We start from the raw sequence: 27,861 nt of genomic DNA on the forward strand, positions 1-27,861 counted from the left end.
TTCATTGTAGCCCTTTCAAATAGGTCCTGTTAGTCCCACTTCACAGAAAGGAAATCTGATCCAAAGTGACATAAGGAATTTTCCTGAGGCTACAGAATTATTATGAAACCAGGATTTGGACCCTTCAAGCACTGATTCCAGAGCTGAGGGGTTTTTGATGCTGTTGTTTTAAAGTAAACTCCACCCACAATGTGGGGCTCAAACTCACAACCCCAAGATCAAGAGTCTCATGTTCCACCGCATGAGACAGCTAGCTGCTCCAAGAGCCTATGCTCTTAACCACTATTCATACTGGGCCTCAAAAGATTCTCATAATTCACTCCTCTCTTCCTAGTGAATTGAGACATCTGTGAAGTTGTTCTGATTATCCCAATTAGCCTCTACTCTGCTATGTTCTTAGTGTACTTCATACACTACTCCATTAAAATATTTAGCTTATATTTTAATAATCTGTTGACTTGTCTATTTATCTACTAGACTGCAAACTTCCTTGATACAGTCTTTTCATCTTTAGATCCCTGGCTCCCAGTGCAAAATTCACCACTAATATATACTATTAAATGTTTAATGAAAAATGTCAATCAGCTTGATACAAATTTCTCCCCTAACATTCATCCTAATTGGATGATCTTATATAAAAATGTAACATTTTAACTGATGTATCAAGTGTCCTGAATTGCAAAATGATTAGCTGACTCTTCAACAATGGGATATATTAGGGGTACTGTCCCTCCCAGTCAAAAATCCAATCCAAGTATAACTTGACTCCCCAGAAATTTAACAGCTTTCTATTGACCAGAAGCCTTATCAATGATTAAACAGTCAACAAATATTTTGTATGCTATATTATATATTATATTCTTACAATAAAGCTAGTGAAGAAAATTAATAAGGAAAACACATTTATAATACTGCACATATTAGAAAACATCCATATGTAAGTGGGCCAATACAGTTCAAACCAGGTTGTTCAAGGGTCAACTGTGAAGTCACCTCAAGCTTTAAAAAGAACACTTTCTCGGGGTGTCTGGGTGGCCCAGTCAATTAAGTATCTGCCTCTTGATTTTGGCTCAGGTCATAATCTTGAGGGTGGTGGAACCTAGCTCCACATTGGGATCTGCGCTGAGCATGGACCCTGCTTAAGATTCTCCCTCTCCCTCTCTGTCTGCCCCTCCTCTCCAGTCTGTTTCTCTCAAATAAATAATTAAAAATAACAAGTACACTTTCTCTTAACACAGCTGATTCTTACCATGATCATTATCTCCACTCCCAGTTTCTAATTCAAGTAGGTGGTGGGTCCTGAGAATTTGCATTTCTAACAAGTTCTCACGTGATGCTGCTGCAGCTGGTCTCATTTGAGAATTACTTCTCTACTGCACCAGAGTAAGAGTCTGGAAACTTGTATCCTAAGGGTCTCCTTCTACTTCTAACTGGCTATACACATCTCTATGACAGATCATTTGGATTTCTTTGGGTTTCAGTTTTCTTCTGTAAAGTGAAAGGGTAAGTACTACACCACATAAGCTGTAAGGACTTCCAATAATCTCAGATGCAGCCCAACAATTTGCATTTCTTTTCAAGTTTTTATTTATTTATTTGAGAGAGACAGAAAGAGCTTGAGCACCAGCAGGGGGAACAGCAGGCAGAGGGAGAGGGAGAAGCAGGCTCACAGAGCAGGGAACCCAATAGGGGTCTCCATCCCAGGACTCTGGGACCAGGACCTGAGCCAAAGGCAGATGCTTAACAACTGAGCCACCCAGGCGCGCCAACAATATGCATTTCTAATAAATTCCCAGGTGGTGCTGGTGCTGTTGGTTCCAAACCACACTTTAACAATCAAGCTACTAGGGGCGCCTAATAGCGCCCCTAGTAAAACCTGCCTCTGCCTTCCCGCTCAGGTCATGATCCCAGGGTGGATCCTGGGATCAAGCCCCACATCGCGCTCTCTGCTCCTCGGAGAGCCTGCTTCCTCCTCTCTCTCTGCCTCTCTCCCTGCCTACTTGTGACCTACCTCAGGATCTTTGCAATGGCTCTTTTCCTTCCTGGAATGCTCCTTCCCAGAGCTCACTCCCTCTGGTCTCTGTTCAAGTTATCACCCCTTCAGATGGACTCTACTACCCACGTGGCAAATTTCTTTTAAGGTCCTATCTTGCAAAAAACTTTTCTTGCCTCAAACTGCTAACCTTACCTATACTGAATTATAACACCCCAACAAGGTTTGATTTCCTTTTTCCCTCCTGCCTCAAAGCAAAAAAAAAAAAAAAAAAAAACCCTGCCTAAATTTTGCAATCAACTGCATCATGGATCCTTAGCTTGGGCTCTCTTTATTATTCTAAATTACTTAACTCTTGCTCTTTTGACTTTTCTTTTTGGCTGTACAGTCATTCACTTCACACGAAGTGCCTTGTGAGTCAAATACATAAACAAGACTTTCATCCACAGGATTCAGTGTCTTGCATAAAAGCAACTCAAAGTAGTTTCGAGAAATAAACGAGTGAATAACGAACAGTAACGGGACATCTGGAAATATTCAGAGACATACGGGAAAAGGCTTCTGTTCCAGTAGTCTGCACTTAGCACAACCTCTGGCGTGTAAGAATGGCAAGGATGATTATCAAATGAAAAACCGAATTAACACATACCATCAAGCCTAGATTTCACTTTTTCTTCTAATCACACATACAATTAAAAAAAAAAAAAATTCTTTCCAGGCCAACGATGAATGTCAACTACGCCCCCCCCAGAAATAGAGAAGGTAATCCCAAGGAGCTAAGAGGATGCGGTAACGGTCTAGGAGTGGGAGGGGAGCAAGAACAAGGGTCTGGGGGAACTGGGCCACTATGGAACCGAGGAGAGACGGAGGCTGTCAGTCTCAGGGGCCAATCCATTATAAAGAGAGCAACCCCGGTCCCAGGCAGGCAGTGCTGGGAAGAGGCGGAGTCCGCGGGAACCCGTCGTGGCCGCGTCCCTCCGAGAGAAGTGGAGGAAGCGGAGACTGGTTCTCTCACCTCTAACGCCGCCTGGGGGTCCTCCTCGATCAGAGCATCTGAGAAGCTCCGGGAAAACCTGCCGGGGGAAAAACAACGACAGGCTCACTAACCAAGTGATGGGGGCGGGGGCAGATAGAATTAAATAGCACGGAGAAGGAAAACACGCACTTCTGGGCTGTTGCAGGTCCTGCGGCCATCCCTAAGAATCGCTGTTTCTGTTAGAACGGCTACCACCGAGGTTACGAGCTACACCGCCGCCGCCCAAGGGGGAAACTTCTGGAGCAGCACCAAGAGAGCTTCCGTCCTAAGTAGCCAACGAGCAGCCACGCAGCGTGTCGCGGGGCGGGGGAGGGGAGACGAAAAGCGTGCGCGGGGCCGGCTGGGACCGTGGAGGACTGAGTTTCCCGGCCCGGCCCGGCCCCGCCCCGGTCCCGTGACCGGCGCGCTCAGTCCCCGCCCTTCGCAGCCATGGTTACGGAGGCGTCGGCTATTCACGCTGGCCCTGTCTTCCAGTACGCCTGCGTACTCCAAAAGAGCCGTCAGCGGTAGTAGCTTCAAAGCCCTTTTGTAGCATACTGTTATTCCACAGGAACGTGGGGGCGTTTGGGAGAGTTTGGACGTCTATTAACAACAAGGCATGTCGGGCTCCATTTTCGCTACCGTTCGCCACCGTTCTCATCATGGCTACCGGGGGCTGCCCAGCCTTTCGGGATCCGTGACGTCATTCGCCGGATCCTCTTCCGGGTGCATAGTTCCGGCTGGCGCCTAGATCCCGTGATCTGTGCGCTGGGAATCCTAACCGACAAGGACGCGACGGAAATCGTTCTGCCTTTGCAGATGCTACACGGAAGGGAGCCCTTTGGTTCCGGTGCCGTTGAACCCTGCCATTACCCAGAGACTCGGCAGCGCAGGGCTTTTTTCATAGTTGGCGTCTCCGATTGAAAAGAAAACCTGTTACATTCGAAGGCCCCGAAGGGAAGAAGGTGGCCTGAGGTTGTGTCCGTACTGTTCTACTTTTTCCAACCTAGTCTTAGTCTCCCTTACCGCCCTTTGACATAGGAAAATCAGATAGAAGCTTCCAGCAAGTTCCATGGTGGAGGAGGGAGTGGGAGTGAGTTCTCAGTCAGTAGAGATGAGCAAGTAAGTGCACTTGAGTGTCCACTACTTCCAAAATCTACACTAACTGGGGTTCAGAGATGTTAATATGCTCTCCAGAAATGTAAGCTAATTGTTTTGGATGCTAAAGGGAAAGAAGGAGAATGACCCTCTATTACGTGTAAGGACGGATTCCTCAAAGGTGTGACACCTGAGCCTCAGCCTCAAAAGCCAAATTAGAATTAGTGGATGAAGGAAATGGAAAAGACAATTAGGACAGACTAGGACGTGTATGAGACAAACAGTAATACGAGGTCTGAAACTGGTGGAGCCACAATTCAAGTTGGACGCTTCCTGGAGGGGCAGGTGAAATGCCAGGTCAGAAAGGGCGAGCCTGTGGTCTTCGGAGAAGCTTGGATGTAATGTGCGTCCCGGTGCTAGCCCACTACGGAATTTCTAGTTTTAAAAAGGCAACTACAGTCAAATTCGCATTTTTAGAAGTGTATTGTGGTGTCTGTGCTATGGAACAATGATTAAAGGGAAAAGAACAGTTGTTGGGACACTGTTGGGGAAGTGTTACAAGCCAAAGTGACTCTTTTAAGTAGGTCAGTGATTGTAGGGGTGGACAGAAAGGTGAAAACAAATGGTGAGGTAAAACTCGCTGGGTTTGCTCATCTTTTGTGTCCAGTGCTTTTGTGTCCTATTACTTAGGCTTCGCCTACTCCAAGGTCGTGAAGATACAGTGTGCATTCTTCCAGATGCTTTATTTAACTTTGACATCTAGGTCTGTGATTCATCTCATTTTTTTGTGAAAGGTAGGAGACGGGGGTCAAGGTTCATTTCCCCCCATGGGGGTATTCAGTTGACCCAGCCCTCTTTATTGACAAGACTGTCATTTGTCACTGCCCCCCATTAAATTCTCTGGCACTTTTGTTGCAAAGTGGCTGATCCCTTTATATGTGGGCCCGTTTCCAGGTTCTCAATCCATTGGTCTGTTTGTCTAACCTTGTACCACTACCAGACTGTCATAATTAATGTAGCTTTATACTAAGTCTGGAAGTCCTAGAACTGTTCAAGGTTGCCTTGGCTATTCCAAGTCCTTTGTAATTTCCATTATATGAGAGATCTTATAAAGTTTATTTCCATTTATTTATAAATTTTAGAATAAGCTTGTCAACTTAACAAAAAAACCCTGCTGGAATTTTAATTGGACTTTCATCGGCTCTATGGATCTGTTTGGGGAAAACTGACATCTTAATACTGAGTTTTGCAACCCATAAGTATCATTCATACAGGGGCGCCTGGGTGGCTCAGTGGGTTGGGGCCTCTGCCTTTGGCTCAGAGGTGGTGGTTCCGGGGTCCTGAGATCGGGCTGCATCGTGCTCTCTGCTTGTTGGGGAGCTTGCTTCATCCCCACTCCTTTGCCTGCCTCTCTGCCTACTTGTGATTTCTGTCTGTCAAATAAATAATCATTTTTTTAAAAAAAATATCATACACCTTCCATGTATTTAGTAGTCTTTAATTTCACCCAGCGTGTTTTGTAAATTGTAGTGTAGAGGTTTCACGTATCTTTCATTAAATTTATACTTGGGAATTTGGCTTTTAAATACAATTTTAAATGACACTTGGAAAGTCTTGTATTCTACTTTGTTGCTGGTATATAGAAACAATATTGATTTCTACATATTAGCCTCATATTCAGCCTTCTTACCAAGTTGTCTTATTATTTCTAATACCTTGTAGTTTCTTTTAGAATTTCTATGACTATAATTTTGTCATCTGTTAATGAAGATGGTTTAGGATCCTGTGCAATGATTATACCCTTTATTTCTTTTTCTTGGTCTTTCACTTGCTGGTATGTCTCATTTAGTGTTGACTAGGATAGTAATAATGGGCTTCTTAGCTCTAACATCAGAGGGGAGAGGATTCAATAACAAATGCTTTTTCTGCCTTTATGGAAATGTTTGTATCTATTTTCCTTTAATATGTTAAGTGAATTACTTTGATTTTCAAATGTTATTTAAATGGACAGTATGCATATGAAAAGAAGTTCTACATCAATAGCTATATTAGGGACATTATAATCATGCTTCAGTCCTAAACACTAACCAGAATTGTTTTAAACAAAGGAATTCCAATACCAAGCCTTGGTAAAGTGGAACACCTATAACTTGTGTATATTGCTAGTGGGAGTATAAATGGTTATAATTACTTTATAAGACTTTCTAAGGGTTTTTGTTTTTGTTTTAATTTTTAAGTAGTCTCTACAGCCAATGTGGGGCTTGAACTTACAACCCAAAGATCAGGAGTGGCATGCTTCACTGACCAAGCCAGCCAGGAATCGCTAGAAAATTTTTTGACCCTATCTACTAAAACTAGTCCTACATATACCTTATTACCTGGTAATTCTATCACTGGGCATATCCCCAAGAGAAAAGAGTACTTATGATTGTGTACAAGAATATTGACCACAGGGGCTCCTGGGTGGCTCATTGTGTTCGGCCTCTGCCTTCGGCCCAGGTCAAGATCTCAGGATCCTGGGATGGGGAGCCTGCATTCCCCCCCCCCCGGCTCCCGCCTCTTCCAGCCTCTCTGCCTACTTGTGATCTCTGTCAAATAAATAAATAAAATCTTTTTTAAAAATACCAATCACAGTATTATAGTAGGAAAAACTGGAAATAAATGCCATTTGATAGGAGAAAAATATTATAGAGCACTAATTAAGAATGAACTCCCAATACACACAATAATATGTATGAGCCTCAAACATATAATGTTGAGTTAAAGAAGCCAGACAGAGTACATCCTGATCGATTCCAGTTATATGAAGATAAAAATTATTTTGAGGGATACCAGAAGGTGATCTAGCTGGGAAGAGCTGTGATGGAAACTTCTTGGATGTAGGAAATGTTACACATCTGATTTAGGTGGCAGTTACATCAATGTATTCAGATGCAAAATTTTATTGAGTAATACACATAAGATTTGTGCCTTTCGTGCCTTAATAAGTAGGATGGAGTGATTTAAAACAAAATCAGCAACAAACAGAATTGGAAATTTATGAAATTTACAGTAACATCAATATTAAATACTAAAAAATAAATCTGACAAAGGATGTGCAAAAAGTATACATTGAGAACTATGGAACACAGCTGACAGAAATTAAAGAACACTTAAGACAAATGGAGAGGCATCTATGGAGACTCAATCTTGTTAAAATGTGGGTTCTTCCATAGTTGATCTGTAGAGTCAACATAATCCCAGTCAGAACCCCAAATGCTTTTTCGGTTTTAGAAGTTGAGTCTGCAACTTCTGACTGAGTCTGCAAATTCAAATGGAGATACAAAGTTAGAGTAGTCAAATAAACTTTAAAAAATAACAAAGTTGGAGAACTGACACTACCTTATTTCAACACATCAACCTGGTGTATTAGCACAAAGATAGACAAGTTGATGGAACAGAGTCCACAAATACACCTGTATATGCATAGACAACTTATTTTCAACAAAGGTTGAAAGGTAATTCAGAGTAGATAGTGGAAAGGATAGTCTTGGGGTGCCTGGGTGGCTCAGTTCATTAAGTGTCTGCCCTGATTTTAGGTCATAATCCTGGGGTCCTGTGATTGAGCCCCGTGTCAGCCTCCTTGTGCAGTGGGGAGTCTGCTGCTCCCTCTCCCCCTCCACTCGTGATTATGCATGCATCTGCTCTCTCTCTCTAATAAATAAATCTTTAAAAAATTAATTCAAAATGGATCATGGACCTAAATGTAAAACTTAGAACTTTAAAATTTCTAGGGACACTTGGGTGGCTCAATCTTGGTTTCTGCTTGGGTCATGATCTTGGGGTTGTGAGATCAAGCCCTGCACCAGGCTCTGCACTTGGGGTGTCTCCTTGTGATTCTCTTCCTCCCCCCTGACCCCCACTCACATGTGCTCTCTCTCTCTCCAAAATAAATCTTTAAAAAAAAAAAAAAAAAGAAAGAAAAGAAAAAAAAAGGGGCACTTGGGTGGCTCAGTGGATTAAAGCTTCTGCCTTCGGCTCGGGTCATGATCCCAGGGTCCTGGGATTGAGCCCCACATCGGGCTCTCTGCTCAGCGGCGAGCCTGCCTCCCCCCTCTCACTTTGCTTGCCTCTCTGCCTACTTGTGATCTCTCTCTGTCAAACAAATAAATAAAATCTTTCAAAAAAAAAAAAAAAAGAACTTTAAAACTTCTAGATGGAAGAAAATCTTAGTGACTTTGAATTAGCTAAAGATTTCTTAGATGTGACACCAAAAGCATGTTCCTTAAAAGGAAATTAATAAATTAGACTTCATCAATATTAAAAGGTTTCTGCACTTTAAAAATACTTGTGAATCATATAGCTGATAAAGAGCTTGCATCCAGAATACAAAAAGAGTTCTCAAAACCCAGTAATAAGAAAACAACAGGATTTTTAACAGGCAAAAATTTTTAACAATCATTTCATCCAAAAAGATATGTGGATGTCACACAAACACATCAAAATATGCTCAAAATCAGTGTCCTTAAAAGACATGTAAATTAAACCACAACGAGATATCACAACAGCCCATTAAAATGGCTAAAATGTTAGGGGCACCCAGGTGGCTCAGTTGGTTAGCTGCCTTTGGCTCAGGTCATGATCCCAGAGTCCATTGGGCATCCCTGCCCAGTGGGGAATCTGCTTCTCTCTTCCCCCTTCCTCTACACCCTGCTGATGCTCTCTCTCTCAAATAAATAAAATCTTTTTTTTTTTTTTTTTTTTAATGGCCAGAATGTTAGAGAGGATGTAGAACAACTGAAAAACTCATACTCTGCTGGTAGGAATGTACAATGGTATAACCATCCTATGACCCAGCCAGACCACTCCTATTTACTGAAGAGAAAAGAAAATACATGTCCATGTAAAGATTTGTACAGGCATATTCATAGCAGCTTTAATGGTAAGAGCTGAAAATAGGAACAACTCAAATGTCTATCCAGGGGTGAGTGGATAAACTGTAGTATATCCCTGCAATGATATATAAGTAATAAAAGGAATGATACACTGGGGTCCCTGGGTGGCGCATTTGGTTGAATGTCTGACTCTTGGTTTCAGCTCAGGTCATCATTTCAGGGTCCTGAGATTAAGCCCCAAGTCAGGATCCACACTCAGCCTGGAACCTGCTTGAGAGTTTCTCTCCCTCTCCCTTTGCCCCTCCCAAATCCAGGCTCTCTCTCTAAAAATAAATAAATCTTAAAGAAAAAAAAAAAAGGAATGATAAATTGATACTACACATGGATAAATCTCAAAATAATTACACTAAGTAAAAGCAGCCAAAGAAAAAATAGTATATACTCTATGATTCCATTTATATAAAACCCTAGAAAATGAAAATCAATATAATTTATAGTGTCAGAAAGCAGATCAGTGGTCAACTGGGGGTGGAATGGGCCAAGAAGAGCAAGGAGCAATAGCAAGAAGGGAGTAGTTACAAAGAGGCACAAAGTAAATTTTAGGCTAATGGTCACCAAACCTGGGAAGGTTCACTATCCGATTATTGTGATGGTGAGTTTATACTCTTTAAACATGTGCAGTTTATTTTATGTCAATTACAGCTCCATAAAGCTATTTTTGAGGCAAGTTTGTCTCCTTAGATAAGATTTGAGAGTCATCAGCATACAGATGGTAGTTAGCAACATGAGAAAACGAGTGTGAAAACAGGCAAGGAGAACATGTAGTTTAGTCAGTATTTAATAAATAGTATGTACAGTGCATAGGTTATTACACTAGGAACTAGGGTACTAGAATGACTACAAGTTTGCCTCTTACAGTGTTGGAATCACACCTATCAGCCAGCAATTATTATCATCGTGTTTTCTGTGCCCAAATGGGAGAAATTAAAAGGCTCTATGACAGCAGTGGGAAGCTTCTAAAAGCTCAGAGAAAGCTCTCAAGAGGAAGTAATGTGTAAGCCGAGGTTCAAAGAACAGGTAGAAGTTAGCCTAACAGAATGAGATAAACTGGGGGCATCCAGCTGGCTCAGTCGGAAGAGCATGTGACTCTTGATCTCGGGATCATGAGTTGGAGCCCAACAATGGGTGTAGATATTACTCAATTAAAAAAAAAAAAAAAAAGAATGAGATAAGCTGTGCAAAGCAGAGTGACAGCAAATGCAAGGGGTTGTGTTTTTTCCTAAATATATCCCCTTCACCCACCCAGCCACCAAATTGTGTAAATTTCAAGCGCCACAAAATCTGGATTTTCCCTCATGGAAGACATAGGTCATTCTTTTGGGCAGCTCGTAATCTCAGCCCCCTTATGTTTGGGGGATTCCTTGAGTCTTAATTCCCACTCAGGCAGGCTCCTCTATAGAAGCTGAAAAAATGCCAAACTAGTCAAAAAGCTGAAATTGCTTTCTCAGCCTGCCTTGGGGTTCAGGTCCTGGCTGGACACTTGACCTAGGCTCTGCCAGTCACATAAATTGGTAGCTAGTTGACAACAGTGAATCAAGGAAGTACCTTGATTAATTCTAGAGGTAGTAGCACTCCCCTCAAGATCAAATTCCCAAGGCAGTAGAGGTAGTAATACAAAGCTTGGTGTTCAGTGCTTGACCGAGGTGGCTACAATTTCCCTGTAGACTAGTTGTGCAGACTTTTCCTAGCTGTGTGACTCAGACTGAGCCCGACTCTCTAGTCCTCTCGTATATTCTTTGAGCTATGCAATATTCTTCCGATGACATTTCTTTTATTCTAAAAACCAGAATCCATTTCTGTTGCAAATGGTCAAGAACTCACACTAACAGACAGTTTGGTATTTGGAAATGGAAGGCTCCCCAGCTGACCCTGGTATGCAAAACTGGCCAGGCATGTCGAAGAGGCAGGATGGAAGGCATTGAGGACACAATGCTTCCAGACAGAAATAGGGTGACCCTGGGACAGTGCATCAAACACACCATTATCAAGAAATGTATTCTAACGCTGAGAAACCCTAGGGGAAAAAAAAATCTTTTTCTGAGCGCTCATAGTAGATATGACTGGGGAGGACAAGAAACCCAGGAGCATAGCTGATCTGAAAAAGAGGACTGTGCATCATCCCAAAGGTCCCAGTCATAAAACTGGATCAAGTAACTGGATGAGACTTCGGGTGATCTCTCTTTGGGAAGATACGTTTTATGTAGGCATGAGCACTTTTTAAAGAGTATGTGAAGGAAGGAGGAGGTGTATGGGTGACAGTAGACTGTATCATTCCTCCCTTATTTCGTGGTATGGAACCCTAATTTTGTTTGGCTTTCCATCTCCTCAACATACAACTAAGTCATTTATGGCAATCCTACTTCCTTGGCCAGCAGGTGGTTTTGGAAGGGGTATATGACCAATCTCGCCAATGAGCTCTAAAGAGATGGCTGCTCAGTGTGTTCTGGGAAAGGTCTTCTTCGAAAAACAGAAGCAGTAGAAACTACTGTAGCTGTCTTGCAACTATGCAGAAGCCATCCTAGAAATAAAACCAAAATCCTGAGGATGGGAAAGCAGAGAAGGAAGAAATCTGGTTGCTATCACCCCTCAGTTCCTGAATTAACTAACCTGGAAACCGGACTCCAGACTTTTTGTTCTGTACTATTTAATAATTTTGAATTAGGCTTTTGTTTGTTTCATGCAACCGAAATCATCTCAATCATTATTGACAGTTACGATTTGGAGAGTAAAATCTGAAGATAAGGCTGGTGGGCCCAAGGAAGGGGTAAGACCATGCAGGACATCAACTCTGAGGACAGTAAGGAAGGGCTCGACACTGAAGGGTTTGACATAATTGAACTGGCACTCCCGTTGAGTGAGTGAGGAACAAGGTGAGGACAATGAAAAGAACAGTGATCGTTGGATAAAACATGGGGAACGCCAACCTTTGCAAAAGCCTCTGAAGCAATACTAAAAAATTATTAAAGGCAGGAGGAGAACAGGAGCAAGCTGGGCATGAAAGTGAAGGCAAGAGAGAATTTAAAAGGGAGTTATCAGAGGCACCTGGGTGGCTCAGCGGGTTAAAGCCTCTCGGGTCATGATCCCGAGTGGGGTCCTGGATCGAGCCCTGCATCAGGTTCTCTGCTCAGCAGGGAGCCCACTTCCTCCTCTCTCTCTCTGCCTACTTGTGGTCTCTGTCAAATAAATAAATAAAATCTTAAAAAAAAAAAAAAGGGGGAGTTATAAAAGGTTAAATACTAGAAAGGTCATGGAAAATAAGTATGGATAGAAATTTGGCAATATGGCAATTAATTACTAGTTAGTGACCTTTACAGCAATTATTTCAGGGTAATAGGGTGAATGCAATACTACAGAGGGTTAAAGAATAAATGGAAAACAAGGAAAGCGTCAAGTTTTTAGGTTAAGGACAGTGACCATAACATCACATGAATAAATACATTTTGAATCAATGATTTGATGTACAAGGCCAGATAGCAAATGAACACTATCCTCCTGTTTAGGAGTTCAATACAATGAAATTATAATAGGGGATGCATAGCTAGAGAGAGTTCTGGAAGAGAAAGAACTTTTCCATGATTCTTAGGGTCCTTAGCTGAACCTAAAAATCAAACTGACAAAGACAGGTTTTAACCTTTCCTTTAGGAGGAAAGCATATTTATTTTAATATGTTTTACATGACACGGGAGACTTCAAATGGAAATGAAGACTCAAAGAAATGCTTAAGCCTAGCATTTTTATACGAGATTTGATAGAGTGGAAAGTCAAGAAAACTGACAGGAAAAAAGGGTATGAGTGAAGGGTAGTACACGGGGAAATTTAGCAAGGCCTATTCATTCAAATTCTTCTCTGCTTCCCTCTGACTTCAGAGATAGAAATGCTCCCACTAAAATCATGTTTTGGAACAGTATTAACTGACAGAAAATGAGTAAGTGTACAGGGATACTGCATTAATATTTAAATTTTCATCTATTTTTCTGTTTCCATGTTTTCCAAGTTTAACAATTAGCTGATAAAATTTCCAATTAGAAAAAAAATTTTTTTCCAATTAGAAAACTTGGTTTTTAGGGCACCTGGGTGGTTCAGTGGGTTAAAGCCTCTGCCTTCAGCTCAGGTCATGATCCCAGGGTCCTGGGATCAAGCCCCGCATGGGGTTCTCTGCTCAGTGGGGAGCCTGTTTCCTCTTCTCTCTCTGCCTGCCTCTCTGCCTACTTGAGATGGCTGTTTGTCAAATAAATAAATAAAGTCTTTAAAAAAAAAAAAAAACTTGGTTTAAAGAAAAAAACTTGGTTTTTAAAGTGTGTTGAATATTATTGCTGGGAAAATTTTATGGTTTTCTAATTTTCAGAGCTTGATGATCCATTGTGTGCTGTCTGGAAACCACAGTTTGGCACAGTGGCAAGGAAAAATGAGAGGATGACAATTCTGCAATTATAATTTGACCAATGGAGCTTGTTATACGAACATTTAGTAACACTGTAAATGCTAGCAACATTCTCTATATATTTGTTCTCAAGAGACATTTGTTTGAAAACACAAACACTGAGAATTTTTACATGATTTATTTAATAATAAACCAATTAAAGATACAAAAATGTTTAGAGGATTCCAAAATTTAAATTTTTGTTTAAATACAAATTCACTCCATAATATGAAAACATATAACATTAGACCTCTAAACATAATGATTTTTTTCATCTACAAAAGTTTCTCCTTTGCTGTACTAGAAAATTTGCAGAAAACATTTTTTGTGAAATTAAATGTACATTATTTACAGTTGAAAAAGTAATCTAAAAACTATTTCATTTCAGAGACTTAGATATAATGTATATTATCTTTGTATGCAACCCCCCAACTCCCAATAAAAAATGATCCAAAATATAAAGCAATTATGCTTTTATAGCAACTGACTACTCAGCCAGATTAGCTCAAGTCTTGGTTGCTTTCTGGGCCCTTGAGAGCGAGCCCTGGATCTTTCAGAATGGCAGTATATTGTTTAGCACTTGGCAACATAAGTTTACTAATGACCACAGTGCACAGTGGTCTAAAGAGTTAATTAACAAAGTATTTAGGAAGAATTCAGAATCATAACAGATTTTATGGATAACAGAAGAATGAATTTTGTAGGGCCACTTTTCTGTAATATGTTAGCTATATCTACATTAAGAAATAAGTGATAATGGTTTAGTTGATTTAACTTTAAAATATAGGTGCTAGAAACCTCAATATAGAACCAGAAAGCAAACTGGAGATCATCAAGTCTAATCCAAAGCACCCCTTCCTTTTTTCAGAGAACGAGGCCCAGAAAGATCCAGAGGCTTTGCCCAACGTTATACAACTATTCAGCAGGACAGCCACTCTTGAAAGGGCTGATGCTTTTGTACCATTCTGCTTCTGAAGTAAGGTTCAGCCATATCATGGACATTTTCCAATTTTTCATGTTTTTTTTACATATTCATATTTCCTTATACAGTGCAACCAACTAACATCAATCTAAGTGAAATCATAATTTTAACAAAATAGAAAATAGGAGTCTTGCATTTGAAAGAGTCAAGACTTTAACTTACACAAATGGAATGAAAATAGTTCCTACATAAATTTCCTGTTGCCTTATATTGAAGTACTGTATTTACAAAAGAATCAGAAAAGCTAATACCATGTAAAAATTAAAAAAGAAACTTTAAAAATGTTTACGATATAGCAACTGAGAAAAAATCTGAAAAGAAGGACTTCATAGTACAAAATTCCTGTTCCTTCACAATTGAATTCTGAAACATTTGGAGAACAAAGAGGAACTCATCTAACAAAGTCAACATTAACTCTAAATTAATATTTTTAACAATGAGCTAAAAAATTAGGAACATCTGTAGAATTCCTCTTAGAATCAACCAGAGAGTTTGCAGGCAACTGAAAATGTTCAATTAAAAAACAATCATCCACAATTCCTTTGGCGTATTTATTAAAAAGAGTTGGGTTCCAGCAATTCATTTTGTTTCATAGCTACCTGAGAGGTAAATCCACTGGAATTGGATACCACCATCACGTAAGGCTGTGGCTGTTCAGTTTTCTCACTGTCGTCTTTCAAATTATCTTCGGCTTCCTTTTTCTCCGCTTCCTCTACGAGTGTTTTTGTGTCTTGAGCTTTGATAACTGACGTGATGACTGTGCCGGGTGGGTGGGCAACGATTTGTGAACTTCGAGGAGAAAAGGTCACCACAGGAGTCGTAGCACTGAAGGACGGAGATGAAGCCACAGTGACGGTGCCATTGCAGATGGACTGGACGTTGCTGGTAAGAACCTGCTGCACATGCGCAGGGCTCAGGACGATGGAAGGAGGGGAGCCCGGCTTCTGGGACGGCAGCATGACATTTTCTTTCAATACTGTCATGGGCTGTGATGATGGAATGGCTTGTAGAATGAACTTCTGAGACCCAGCACCGGAAGATGGATCTGTGCTGGCTATCACTGTTGTGATTGGCACAGTCTGGAGTGTTACTGTATGCAAATGTTGATTCCCAGGAGACACGACCACTGGAACTTGGGCTGGAGCCTGTAGAGTCCTATTGAGATGATGAAATTACAGAAAATCAGCACATTCTACATCATTTAAAAGTTTAATGTTTGATAAGTCGTTCTGATAGAATAGGAGCCGTACATTTGGAATGCTACTTCCCATATCTTCGACACAGCAGAAACACCATACCAGACTCTGTATTACATGGAATGCCTGACACAAAACTTTCAAGCCATTAAGTGTGATACTATCTGATGAGGGGGAAAAAAGTCTGTGCAAAGTACCACATTAACGCAAATGGGGAGGCAATTTTGTTGGGGAAGGAGGAGGATCTCAAAATGCTGGGAAAAGAAGTTACGTATGAGCCACGTGAACGGAAACTGGGAATTTTAAAACAAATGTATCGGATTCACTCTCATTATTTTTAATACTTAAGGGCCAATGCTCGTCCACAATTACCTAGCTTCATAGGATTGTAAAATAAAAAAAAAAAAATCAGTCTTAAATGTATACATGACAGAACTATCAAAAGAAATTTTGTGGGTTTTTTTTTTTTTTTTTTGCAGAAGAGATTAATAGTTCACAGTTCATATCATATTACACAAAACAAGTCATGAATATAATTAACTCATGAGGGTTCTTTAGGTTGCCAGAAAGAGCAAAAAATAAGGTCAAGCTTGGCAAAAGTAAATAGAGGCATGTTTTAACAGTTTTCTCAGCTCAAATAATCTTCACAGATTTTAGCCATAAAAATACAATTTAACATAAAATCCTTTAATGTAAACCTGGTTTATGTAAGGTTGTTCATTTAGGTTACTGAAGAAATTTGTAAATGATATTATGAGTCAATCCAATTTTAAAAGTTCATTGCTGTGGAAATTATAGTTATGACCATTGTTAGCATAAAACAAATGCAGCTGAAAAAACTCAGCATCTGGATCTCAATTGTGTTTCTTCTGGATTCTGTAAAGCTATTTTACAAAAACAATAGATGATTGCTACTTCAAATGATTAACAGCTAGACTGGCCCCCACAGTCCAAATGTTAATCATTGCACATAGATTATTACAGGCAAATTTTAGTAAGTTACGTTATGTGGCCTGTCACATAGGTGAGAAGTGAAACTCTGGAGAACACAAATGGACTAGGTGGAAATATGAAAAGAAAACTCAGAGCAACTTAAGAGAAACTCAAAGCAAGTGGAAAGACACAGGATGACTACAGCCTGCGCACAATGATAGGATTCTGATTTCCAAGTTCAGATTCCAACCAAGTTGTCACTGTGAGAATCAGTCTAGAGAAGGATATTAGCAGCTTCTTTCGAAGGACAGAGCCAGAAAAGAGCATGAGTCAGGTAATGAAGATTTAATAAGTGGGCAGGGGATGACTAGAAATAAAGGCCAGATCTGCTGATATTATTGGTCAAGCAAGGAAGAGTTGGTAGAATACAGAATAACTTTGGGAGTCAGGCAGCTTTTCCAAAATATACGGTGCCTCCTTTCTACCCCCTGCCTACGTGCATCAGGACATCTTGGGTAGAATCTGAGCCTCGGTGTGGTAACTGACCCTGCAGCCAGAGATCATTTCTTAAATAAAGGGTTTCCCATGACAAGCATTCATGTACATGTATATACAGATAAAATAGTACACACGGTATATACAGTGAGCACAGATTATATCTAGAAATATGTATAGTCTTGCCACCCAATACGTACTATTATCCCCATTTATATATAAAATTAAATGCACAAAGAGGGTGAACAGCTAGCATGAGGTGACCAGTTTGATAAGGAAAGAGGCCATCTGACTGCAAGGCCTCTGTGCCTTAGGATAATTACAACACACTGCCACTTCCTCAGTCCTAAATAACTTTAGCTAAAGATGACTATTGCCGATTATATCTTTAAGCTGTGGGCAATTACACACCTTTAACACATGACTCCACCTTCCTTTTTTCCTCCCTCAGGTGTGGTACAAGCAAGAATGTACTTGGAAATTTTCCATATTGCTAACCAGGGCTACCACTAGACTTTCAATGCTTTTGTTCAAACTAGAAAAAAGACCTCAAAACAACAGACTGCCATCTTCCAGAAAATACATATACTCATCTAAAATATCTACAGTGTAAATATACTGGCTTATTTGAACAAATTCTAAAATATTAAAGGTAAAATATTATGCAGCCTTTTCCCTGCTACAGAAATTTTAAATTATTTTTGTCTTAGTTAATGATTAAGCAGTCATTTGTGTCTGGTGATGTTATATTATATAACAAAGGTTACAGTAAACTACTTTATACAAATTTCCTAAGCTGCTCGTAACCACTACTACAATACTAGAAATTTAAAATACCTCAAACTTTCTGAGATGAAAACAGATATATAGTATAACATTTAGTTTTTACTAAATGTTAAACTAGTTAGTAGTTAGTTTACTGTTAGTAAAAACTAGCACAGTTTTACTGTATCTACTCAGATGTCAAGAATGTCATTTAACTGTTACAATCACCTGTAAAGTTAAGTATTATCTTTATTTTACAGATGAGGAAACAGACTCAGAATAGTGAATTAATCTGATTCAATGTTACATCTAATAATTGATAAGGATGGAGGGCTGGAAAGTAATCGAAAGAATATACATTCTTTGTACTCCATTACTTTGTTTTTAAGATAATCTACACATTATACATTTTTAGAGCTAATTTATTCAAAAGACCCTAACACAAACTATTAGTACTTGAAAATATTATACAGAAAGAAGTTATGCTAGGTAGGCATATGGACTTGCAAGTTTACCAAGGGACAATTTCAGGAAAAAATCTGACCAGAGGTTTACTTTTGTTGTAGTTGTCTCTTTAAATAACATGAAGTCAGAGTCAAAATCAAAATTTTTAAAAATCGAGCACATATACCATAAATCAATTAAGAAAAGCTTAATAGATTTCCACATAGATACATGCAATTATGTGAGACAAAAAGACACAAGCAAAGGAAAAATTAAGAAAAGAAAAAACATGTTGCTACTTCATTGTAAATAATTGGTAATTCACGAGAGTTATGTGAATCAGCAGGCAGAGTGACAAATCATTAAAGCTCACTGCTTTGGACTAAACTGCTTGCATTAAAACGCTGTCCCCACCACTTACTAGATGTGACCAGGCTCCTTGGCCTCTCCTTGCCTTGGTTTCCTCATCTGTAAAATAGGAATAATATTACCTATATCTCATTGATCAGTGAGGTTATTAGACATTAATATATGGAAAAGTGTAAGAAATACAGAGAGTGCTTTGAAAGTGTCAGTTCTTGTTGTTATATTAATAATCTAATTTTAAATCATATATATTCCATCTTAGCTACAGAAAAAAATCTTTAAGTGGTCTTTGATTTTGTTAATCAGTAGTTATAAAATTGAGAAAAATATAGCTAAAGTATTCTTATCCTTCTTGGGAGTGATAACATGGTTACCTAGGATAATCTCTCTATTCTTAAAAGCAGGATGTTGAAATGTTTGAGAGTGAAATGTCATAAGGATGTCAACTTACTTGACAAATAGCCCAACAGAAAAAAGGTTATAAATAAATACAGAGTGAAAACAAGTAAGGCAAAAACGTTATCAACTGTGAATCAAAAAGGATGTAAATAGGTGTTCATCGTACTATTTCAATCTGTTGATATTTTGAAATTTTTCATAATGAAAATTTGGAGTAATTATAAAAAAGACAAAAAATAAAGTGCTAAGCAAGAAATTAATCTAATGAAAAATGATTCTAAAAATACAATAAAATTTCAGAGTAATATGTACAATTTGCATGAAATTTAAGACTTTTCTTTCTTTCTATATAATGGAAAGGAACAATGGCAAAACCCAAGTTACTATATTCAGCAGGTGTCACTCTTCAAAGAGCATTATTATTCATTAACTTTGGCCTTTCCTCATCTAGTTATTTCAGGGAATAAAATGCATTCCATAAAAGGTTTAACTACATTAAAATAAGTAGGATTTGGGGGGAGATATAAATAGAAGGTACACCCAAAAGAGAGAATATTTTTAAAAGTCAAAAGAATGATGAAGAATATGTGTATACATACACATAAATATAAAATGATTTTTTCAACAAGGAAGTATGTTTTAAAGTCTGACAAGTTAAGTTTTGTGATTTCTTCATTATATAAGCAGTCCACTTAGAGAACTCATTACTCTGAGAGGAGATACAGAATGAATATAGACACTATTTCAAAATAAGTTCTATACATCTGAAGGGATGCTATGTGCCAGACATGAGGCTAAGTGGTAGGAGAAGAGCAACGATTAAAATGTGGCTCCTTTGGTTTAAATGTATGGGAGAAGACAGGCATTGATGACAATGGCAATGCCTGGTTCACTGACCAGACTGCGGTGCACCCAAGCAGGCAGCTTTAGCTAGAAGACAAGGAAGGAATCCGAGCAGAGAGTGAGAGCTGGTAGCTGATCCTCCAGAAATTTGACTGCGCTTTGTGTGCAACACAGATCTAACAAAAGCTGCAAGAAAGTAACAGAGCAAAGGGTCTTGCATAGGTTGAACTGAAGAGAAAAAACAGTAGAAGCAGGAAGCAGGCAGGGAATCCATAGAATAATCCAGAATAATCCGGGACCTTGGACATGAAAATTCTGGAAAGTACCCCAAAAGAGTTTGAAAATCATGGATAGGGAGTGTATTATAGTGTTTTAATATCTGGCACTGAGTATCATTCAGAAATTGACATTCAGAGTAACACTGCATCCAATTCAGTATTACAATTTAACACCTTTCAGAGCTACAGTTATGTGGGATTTTTTTGATGGGGGGGCAGGCATTTATTTTATCCTCAAGGTATAAAAAGCAAGCTGATTACAGATGCTTAAAAATAACGAATCACTCTATGAAGGGGATCCCTTCTGAATAGCTGTGGCCATGTACTGTTTCCTATCAACACAAACACAGTGATATGATGACAAAGAGCCTAGAAACCAACGAGAGGAATCACACCAACCAATGAGAGGAATCACACCAAATGGATACTGGGTCATCACACATAACCAATAATTGAAAATGAAACATTAAAAGGCAAATAGAAAAATAAGTACTCCTTTAATAACAGTTTAAGATAATCATTCCTGTCCAGTTAAAATGGGGAAAATGTAATTTTTACACTCCTTGCAAGTCAATTTTCATGATGCCAAAAGTTTAAATGGACCATACAAGGAAGACAGGAATATCTAACTCTGTCTTGATTCCGGGTACTGTCTCTTACTTCAAAATCAACTGAACAAAATGCCGGCATTTATATTTTGGCATATTTGAACGTAAGATTGTGAGACTGAAGTATTCAAAGAATCATTTTTATTGGATTTGGAAGGACTCCTATATTTTATTATAATTCATATTCTGGAAATTCATGATAGTAGAAGGAAAAAAATACTGCAAATGTCCATCTAATTTTCTGCCCTCCTCCTTTCCCCCATCCCATAGCAGTGGGACCAGTCCCAAATTCTGCAGAGGACCAGTCTAAAGCTGATGAGGTTTTCTTTGGTCAATTTGTTTTTCCTATCTTTCCTGGGGCTAGGAGGCAAATTTGATCTGATTGCTAAAAAACTATTCTTCCGATTTCTGCCACTCTAAAAGCTTGAAAAAGTGGACCTTAGATTCTTGGCCCTCCCTACCTCTTTAAACTTTAGAACTGTTCCATGACAGAATCCTCCCAAAAAATAATGTTATTTCCTGGAACTCACTACAATACACGTCATGGTATGTCCGTTTATGTAGAATTTTTATAGCTTCTGACTTTGAAAAAAAAGGATCTGAAACCATTCTCTGGATTTTCTAATATGTGGATCCCTTCTTGTAGGGATCTATCGAATTATTCAGAGATATAGCAGACAAGATTTAAATGGATAGGATAGCAGCACGTAATGACAAAGTTTAAAAATAAGAAATCAATGATACAATTAGAGGGCTGATGTAATACACACAGCTGCTGAAACCAATCTGCTGGACAAGGCTTCTAGCTTTAAAAATCAATATAATTTTTATTTTCATTTCTGAATCCCAACCCAGAGTCATCAACAAATGACGACTCTGGTCAGAAACATCACGTAAACATATGCATCGGTAACTTTAGTTTTCTCACCTAATACTCTGAACAGAGGAATTTAACGTTTCGTCCTGCACACTACTGGTGGTGCTTGCTTCTCCTTCTGGGACAGCCTGTACTGGCTGGACGACATGAATAGTCCGGAAGAGCTGGGTGGGGTACGGAGATGCTGTGGGCTGCACTGTCCTCAGGACTTCTGACGGCTGCGCAACTTCCACAGGATCTTTGGGTTTTGTAGCTTTAGGATTCCCTGGTTTGAGAACTGTAGTGGCTCCTCCCTTTATCCCCGGACTTGAGGATACTCTCGATCTGCTTGTTTGGTTCCTACTTGAAGTGGCTGCTGAAGACAGTGATGGATCCGCAGACTCGATGCTGGAACCTGGGTCCTCATCGTCTATATAAATAAGATCTTTCGGCATCTCCTTAAATTGATACACCAAGCGTTGACCTTCTACTTTCGCTAGGATACCCCTTTGGTAATAGTACCTATTCAAAGCAGACAATTTTAACAATACTTTATTTGGTTAAACATAAATTAAAATTATGTTCAACAAAAGTAAAGTTCCTTAATCATAAACAAAGGTTTTAAGTTGGAAACAAGTGGGAGAACAATTTCAAAATGAAGCACAGTTATTTTTTATAAGATAGTATAATTGAACTTTTTTTCTGTATAAATGTAAAACACACATACTCACAGATAAAGAAAAATCCTTATTATCAACTAAACCTAAAACCAATTCTGATGAGGCGATTGTTGATAGAATACATGGATTATCCTAGTCATTCACTATTCTTCCTTTGTCTCCCCTTTTTCCAATTTGCCGGAATAATAAAATCTACTACAAACCTCAAGAGTTTATTTCCCTTCCGTCGTTTATTATAATGTCCCTACCAGTTTAAATCTGATTCGGTGAATCTAATTCAGTTTTCCATATAAAATTTAATGACATACAAACAGAAGTGATTCAAATTTTGTCGTTGATTTTAATTAGATCAAGAATCTAAAAAGTGTGAGTTAAAGAAACAAATACAGAGGTGCCTGGGTGGCTCAGTGGGTTAAGCTGCTGCCTTCGGCTCAGGTCATGATCTCAGGGTCCTGGGATTGAGTCCCGCATTGGGCTCTCTGCTCAGCAGGGAGCCTGCTTCCTCCTCTCTCTCTGCCTGCCTCTCTGCCTACTTGTAATCTCTGTTGAATAAATAAATAAAATCTTTAAAAAAAAAAAAAAAGGAACAAATACACACAAACTGTCACTAAATAGTTCTGGTTTAAGAAGGGTATCTAATAACTCTTTCTCAAACAAATGCATATCTTTAAGAATAGATAACCCGATCACAGAAAAACACACTAAAAGTGAGCTTCGGAATAAAATGATAACCTACCTAGTTCAAAATGTTCAAAATGTCTAATATTATTCTTGAAGCATTTATTCCAATATAATACAGATCACACCTGATATTTACGTTTAAAAAATGCACCCTCTTTTTAAGTACCTGATTACCGCTACTCAATTTTGTGCTGAATTCAAGTTTAAGGGCTCAAATCATATGAGCCCCATGCTTAATTTATAATTTCTGATGAGAGTTCACGTTTTCTAATCCCTTTACAAGAAGATTTTTTTTTAAGAAAAACATTTTCCCAGATCAGAATAGGATTTCAATTTAAATACAAACTGATTTCTATAAGTAGCATGGCTTTAGCTCTTCAATAATAAAATTCAACATTTTTGTAATCTTCTACCTTTTTAGAAGTTACTAGCTTTTTAGTATATAGGAAACAATATTCTTAACACAATAAACGACAAAAAACTTCACGTACCTGAGAGCTCTTCCCATGGTCTCGTAATTCATGTCGGGTTTGTTTTTGTACTTCCCCCACAACCTGGATACGGCTTTGGAATCTACCAGTTTAAAAATGCCTTTTTCTCGCTGGGTCCATTTGATATATTTAGGACAAGTAGCTTTGTCCTGGAGCAGTGCCAGTAAAAACTCCCAGAGATAAATTGTGTTTCCTGAAACAAAAGCAATTTCTGTTTAACTGACCAAAATTTTACTGGAAAAGAGCAAAAGTAAACACAACTAAAAGTTTTATAAGTTCCCTGTATAATCATAGAAAAATATTATGCAACTTGGTTAGCACTGGTGATAATTTTTAAGGTCTAATATAGGTCTTTTTATTAGTTCCACATCAGATGTCTGGATGGATCAATATTGGCACAATCAGATTTATGATGACTTAAGAAGAAAGCACTTTGAGATGACTTTTTTCCTACCTCTTTAAGAGCCATCACATAAAAGAACCACTGAAGAAGTGCTGTACAAAACCTTTCAACAATTGTTCTCTTTGTATCAGAGCCAGTGGATTGGCTTTAACAATCTTCTTCAAATTTGGGCAGCAATTATGAAAATAGCAGAACTCCAAAACAATCTTATAAAGTGTCTATGAATTGAAAAGCTAACCTGGTTGAACTCTTTCAAAAGGCTCAATATTAAAGGACAGATTATTTTGACAGGTATGTAGGGAAAATCTATTAAATGGATTTCTTGGGCTCCATTATTACCAGTCTCTATTTATAGAAAGTACAATCTCTACCTTTAAAAAAAAAAAAAATTATTTATTTATTTGTCAGAGAGATAGAGAGAACACAAGCAGGGGGAGCTGCAGCCAGAGGCAGAGGAACAAACAGGCTCCCCACCGAGCACAGAGCCCAACACGGGACTCAATCCCAGGACCCTGGGATTATGATCTGATCAGATGCTTAACTGACTGAGCCACTCAGGCATCCCCCAACTATACCTTATAAGCATCTGGCAGCAAGAAGATCCACTTCAATAAGTCAAGAGAGCTGGTTGATTTTACTTATGATATGCAGGTGTTTTAAAGCAATCTAACTGTTATTTGACCTGTAAGTATTGTAAGGGAATTATTGTACTTACCCTTACCATCTTTGTTTTTCTTCTTCACATATATGTTTGGCGTAGTGGCCGGGGAATCTGGTCGTGGGGGTTTTGTTTTTCTCCCTGAAAACAGAACAGCTCTGTGTAAGGATTTGCCATCAAAAATGAGATAAAATGGACAATTTAGCTGTTTATAAATGCTATTTGGTCATTTATCCTAAATTTCAAATGCCAAGTACTTTACATAGGTACACAATGGTACACATACTGGTTTCCTAAAATGCTGTTTACTCAAAAGGAAAAGAACTTCAGTGAAAATTTATCATTAGTACAGGTAAGATCACAAACGATTTTATGTAGGAAATGACACATCAGCTCATCAGCTATAAAAATGAGGTTAAGTTTGAAACATTTTGAGGTAACAAAACTGACATGGCTTCCTTAAAATTGGGGGAAATATTCTTGATGTTGATAAGACTTAGGCTCAAAAAATAAGCCATGCAGGTTTCTGTTTGTTGGTTATATACGCATAGGAAAAGTCACTTTTCAGCTTTTCTCTCATCTGCATATAGGTAGTTCTTAAATACTGGAAACTTTCCAACATTCTAGAGATACAAAAAATGCATGAGGCAAAATTCTGGTGAACTACATAGTCAACTTTTATTTTCCCCTGTATTTTGAAACCTCTCATTTTTCTATACTTCTTTTAATTCACAGCAAAACATTATAGTTACGTGCCATTCAATCTCTAACTCCACTTTGACAACGCTAACTGTAGTGTGTTCAGACTTAGTTTGGGTCAGCCAACTATTCTAAAGCTTTGTGATCTTCTTCTGGCCATTTATCTAGAAGCACAACTTGGTGGCAATGTTGCCTGGGATTTATATTAAGATGATCATGCTATCTGGACAGACTAACATTCTGTACCTGAAAAACAATGAAGATTATAAACAGATACCTTAGTGTATTTTATCCCAGCAATTTTTTTTCTTTTTCTTTTTTTTTAAATTAAGTAATCTCTCCACCGAATTCAGTGCTCAAAGTCAAGGCCCAAGATCAACAGTCTCATGTTGTACTGCCTGAGCCAGCCAAGTGCCCCTTTACCCTAACATTCCTGAGGCAGAGTCTATCTGGTCCAGATCACAAGAGTGAATTCTGGGTTAGGATAATGTAAGGCAATAACTTAGCAGAACAGAATTCCAGAGCTAAAAATCACAAGGTTAGTAACAACACATCCCCAAACCAAACAGGAAAACCCTTCTGAAGTTAGGGTGAATAAGAATCAGCGAGAAGTGGATCAAAAAGATCACTCTTCAGGCCCCTCTTAATGCGTAAATATAGAACCTAATCAGCCAGGTATCTCCATTTCCATCACTACAGACATCTGCAGAGAACCATTCATGAGGCAGATACTTCTGGGTGACTGTGTCAATTATAACAAATATTAGGAGCAAAGACTTCAGTTAGCTTCATCCCTCCTACCATCTTATTTTACGCCTTCTATTTACCAACTTTTTCTGATAGATAGCATTTTCTTCTTCCCTCTGTTTTCACCACTAATTTTAGTCAAGACAGAGACAGTTGGTAAACCTACCCAATATCCATTCTTTCCATCATCTTCCTTACCAGTCAAGGTGGCATAGCTTCATTTGAGTTCTACGTGAACTGGGTATAGGATTTTTGGGTGACAGTTAGTTCTTCTCAATACTTTGAAGATACTCAACACTTCCAGCCTCTCTACTGGGAGCTTCTAAGCTGCCAATCTAAAAATCAATCCTCTTCAAGTAATGTAGCTTTTCCCTGGTATTTTCTTTGTTTGTTTGTTTGTTTTTGGAGGGGGCTGGAAGGGTGGTGTTTTGCATTTTTACTATAATGTATTTAGGACTGGATTTCTTTGACAGTTATGCTACTCAGGATTCACCATGCTGAGATTTATGTCACTTTGGAGAACCCTCAATCATTATCTTGGAATATGGTCTCTTTCTCACTCTACATATTCTCTCTCTCTGAAGCTTTGATTAAATATGTAGACCTTTTCATTCAATCCTCACATCTCAAACTCTTTCATACTTTTTATTCTATATCAGATCTATATTAGAGCTCATAAATTATCTTTTAAACAATGACTAATCTTCTGTTTAACCCATATATTATGTGTTCTATTGGGTTCCTTTCACATCCGTCTTCCTAACTAGAATGTTAGTCCTTCACTTTAAAAATAGCTTTACTGAAGTATGACAGACATAAAATGAAATTGCTTATGTTGAAAATCTATAGTTTGGTATCTTCCAACGTAAGTATTGACCTGTGGAACCATCACTATGTTCAAAACAGTGAATACACTCTTCACCCCCAAAAGTACTTTGTACCCCTCTGTAATCCTTATACCCGTCCCACTCTGCCCACCCCAAAGGTAGTCAGTTACTCACAGATTTTGTCATTAGAGGTTAGTTTGCAGTTCCCACCACTTTAGATGAAGAGATACATATATATATGGTGTGTAAGTAATTCCTTTAGCATAATTATGCTGAGATTCATTGTTTTTGTTGTATGTATCAATAGTACATTCTATTTTATTGCTGAGTGCTATTTACTTGCATAGATACACCACAAAGCGGTTTATCCAGACAGCAGTTGATAGGCATTTAGGCTGTTTCAAGTTTTGGGCAACTACAAATAAAACTGCTAAGAACATTCATTCATGCAGATGTTTTTCTATAAATGTGTAACTTCATCTCTTTTGGGTAAATACTGAGTAGAAGAATGGCTGGGTCACATGTTAAGTATGTATTAAATGTTTTAAGAAACTGCCAAACTGTTTGTAAAAAAAAAAATCTCCATGCAGTAAGTTGGGGTCATCATAGGGCTCACCTCATTTGTTTACTGTTTCTCAGGGATCACTGGTTTTTGTTGACTGATGTCTTTAAAGGCACTGTTTCATACATCGTTGTCTGTATTTTTAGTTGTTTTAATAGGAGGGTAAATCCAAGTTCTGGGGGTTTCTTTATTAAAATTTTTTTCCAGCATTATTGAGATATGATGACATATAATTGTGTATTTTTAAGGTGTACAATATGATGATTTGATATACTTCTATGATGTAAAATGATTACCACAGTAGGGTTAGTTAACATACCATCATCTCACATAATAACTACTTGGTTTTTTGGGTGTGAACATATAGGATCTACTTTCTTAGCAACTTTCAAGTATATAATACAGTACATTAACCAAAGTTACCATCCCGTATATCAGATCCCCAGAACTTACTCATTTTATAACTGGAAGTTTGTACCCGTTGACTG

At 38.6% G+C, this 27,861-nt stretch overlaps 2 protein-coding genes across 5 annotated transcripts in view; both read right to left on the bottom strand.

The window, feature by feature from the left end:
- The window catches only part of SUGT1 (SGT1 homolog, MIS12 kinetochore complex assembly cochaperone), a 39,610-nt gene extending 35,958 nt beyond the window's left edge, over window positions 1-3,652 (bottom strand). Inside the window, exons 1-2 of the mRNA XM_059144681.1 lie at window positions 3,159-3,652; window positions 3,009-3,066 (exon numbers count right to left, since the gene is read on the bottom strand). Of these exons, the coding sequence (XP_059000664.1) occupies window positions 3,009-3,066; window positions 3,159-3,187 (87 nt within the window). The 5' untranslated portion in view covers window positions 3,188-3,652. The remainder of the gene's footprint in view (window positions 1-3,008; window positions 3,067-3,158) is intronic.
- A 9,928-nt stretch (window positions 3,653-13,580) lies between these two features.
- Window positions 13,581-27,861, bottom strand: part of ELF1 (E74 like ETS transcription factor 1) — a 107,959-nt gene continuing 93,678 nt past the window's right edge. For all 4 annotated transcript variants that reach the window (XM_059144595.1, XM_059144594.1, XM_059144593.1 and 1 more), the window contains 4 exons: window positions 24,596-24,679; window positions 23,478-23,670; window positions 21,698-22,147; window positions 13,581-15,597 (listed from right to left, as the gene is read on the bottom strand). In XM_059144595.1, coding sequence (XP_059000578.1) covers window positions 14,997-15,597; window positions 21,698-22,147; window positions 23,478-23,670; window positions 24,596-24,679 — 1,328 coding nt within the window. In that variant the 3' untranslated portion in view covers window positions 13,581-14,996. The remainder of the gene's footprint in view (window positions 15,598-21,697; window positions 22,148-23,477; window positions 23,671-24,595; window positions 24,680-27,861) is intronic.

The sequence above is a fragment of the Mustela lutreola genome, chromosome 13, assembly GCF_030435805.1.
Source record: "Mustela lutreola isolate mMusLut2 chromosome 13, mMusLut2.pri, whole genome shotgun sequence".
NCBI lineage: Eukaryota > Metazoa > Chordata > Mammalia > Carnivora > Mustelidae > Mustela > Mustela lutreola.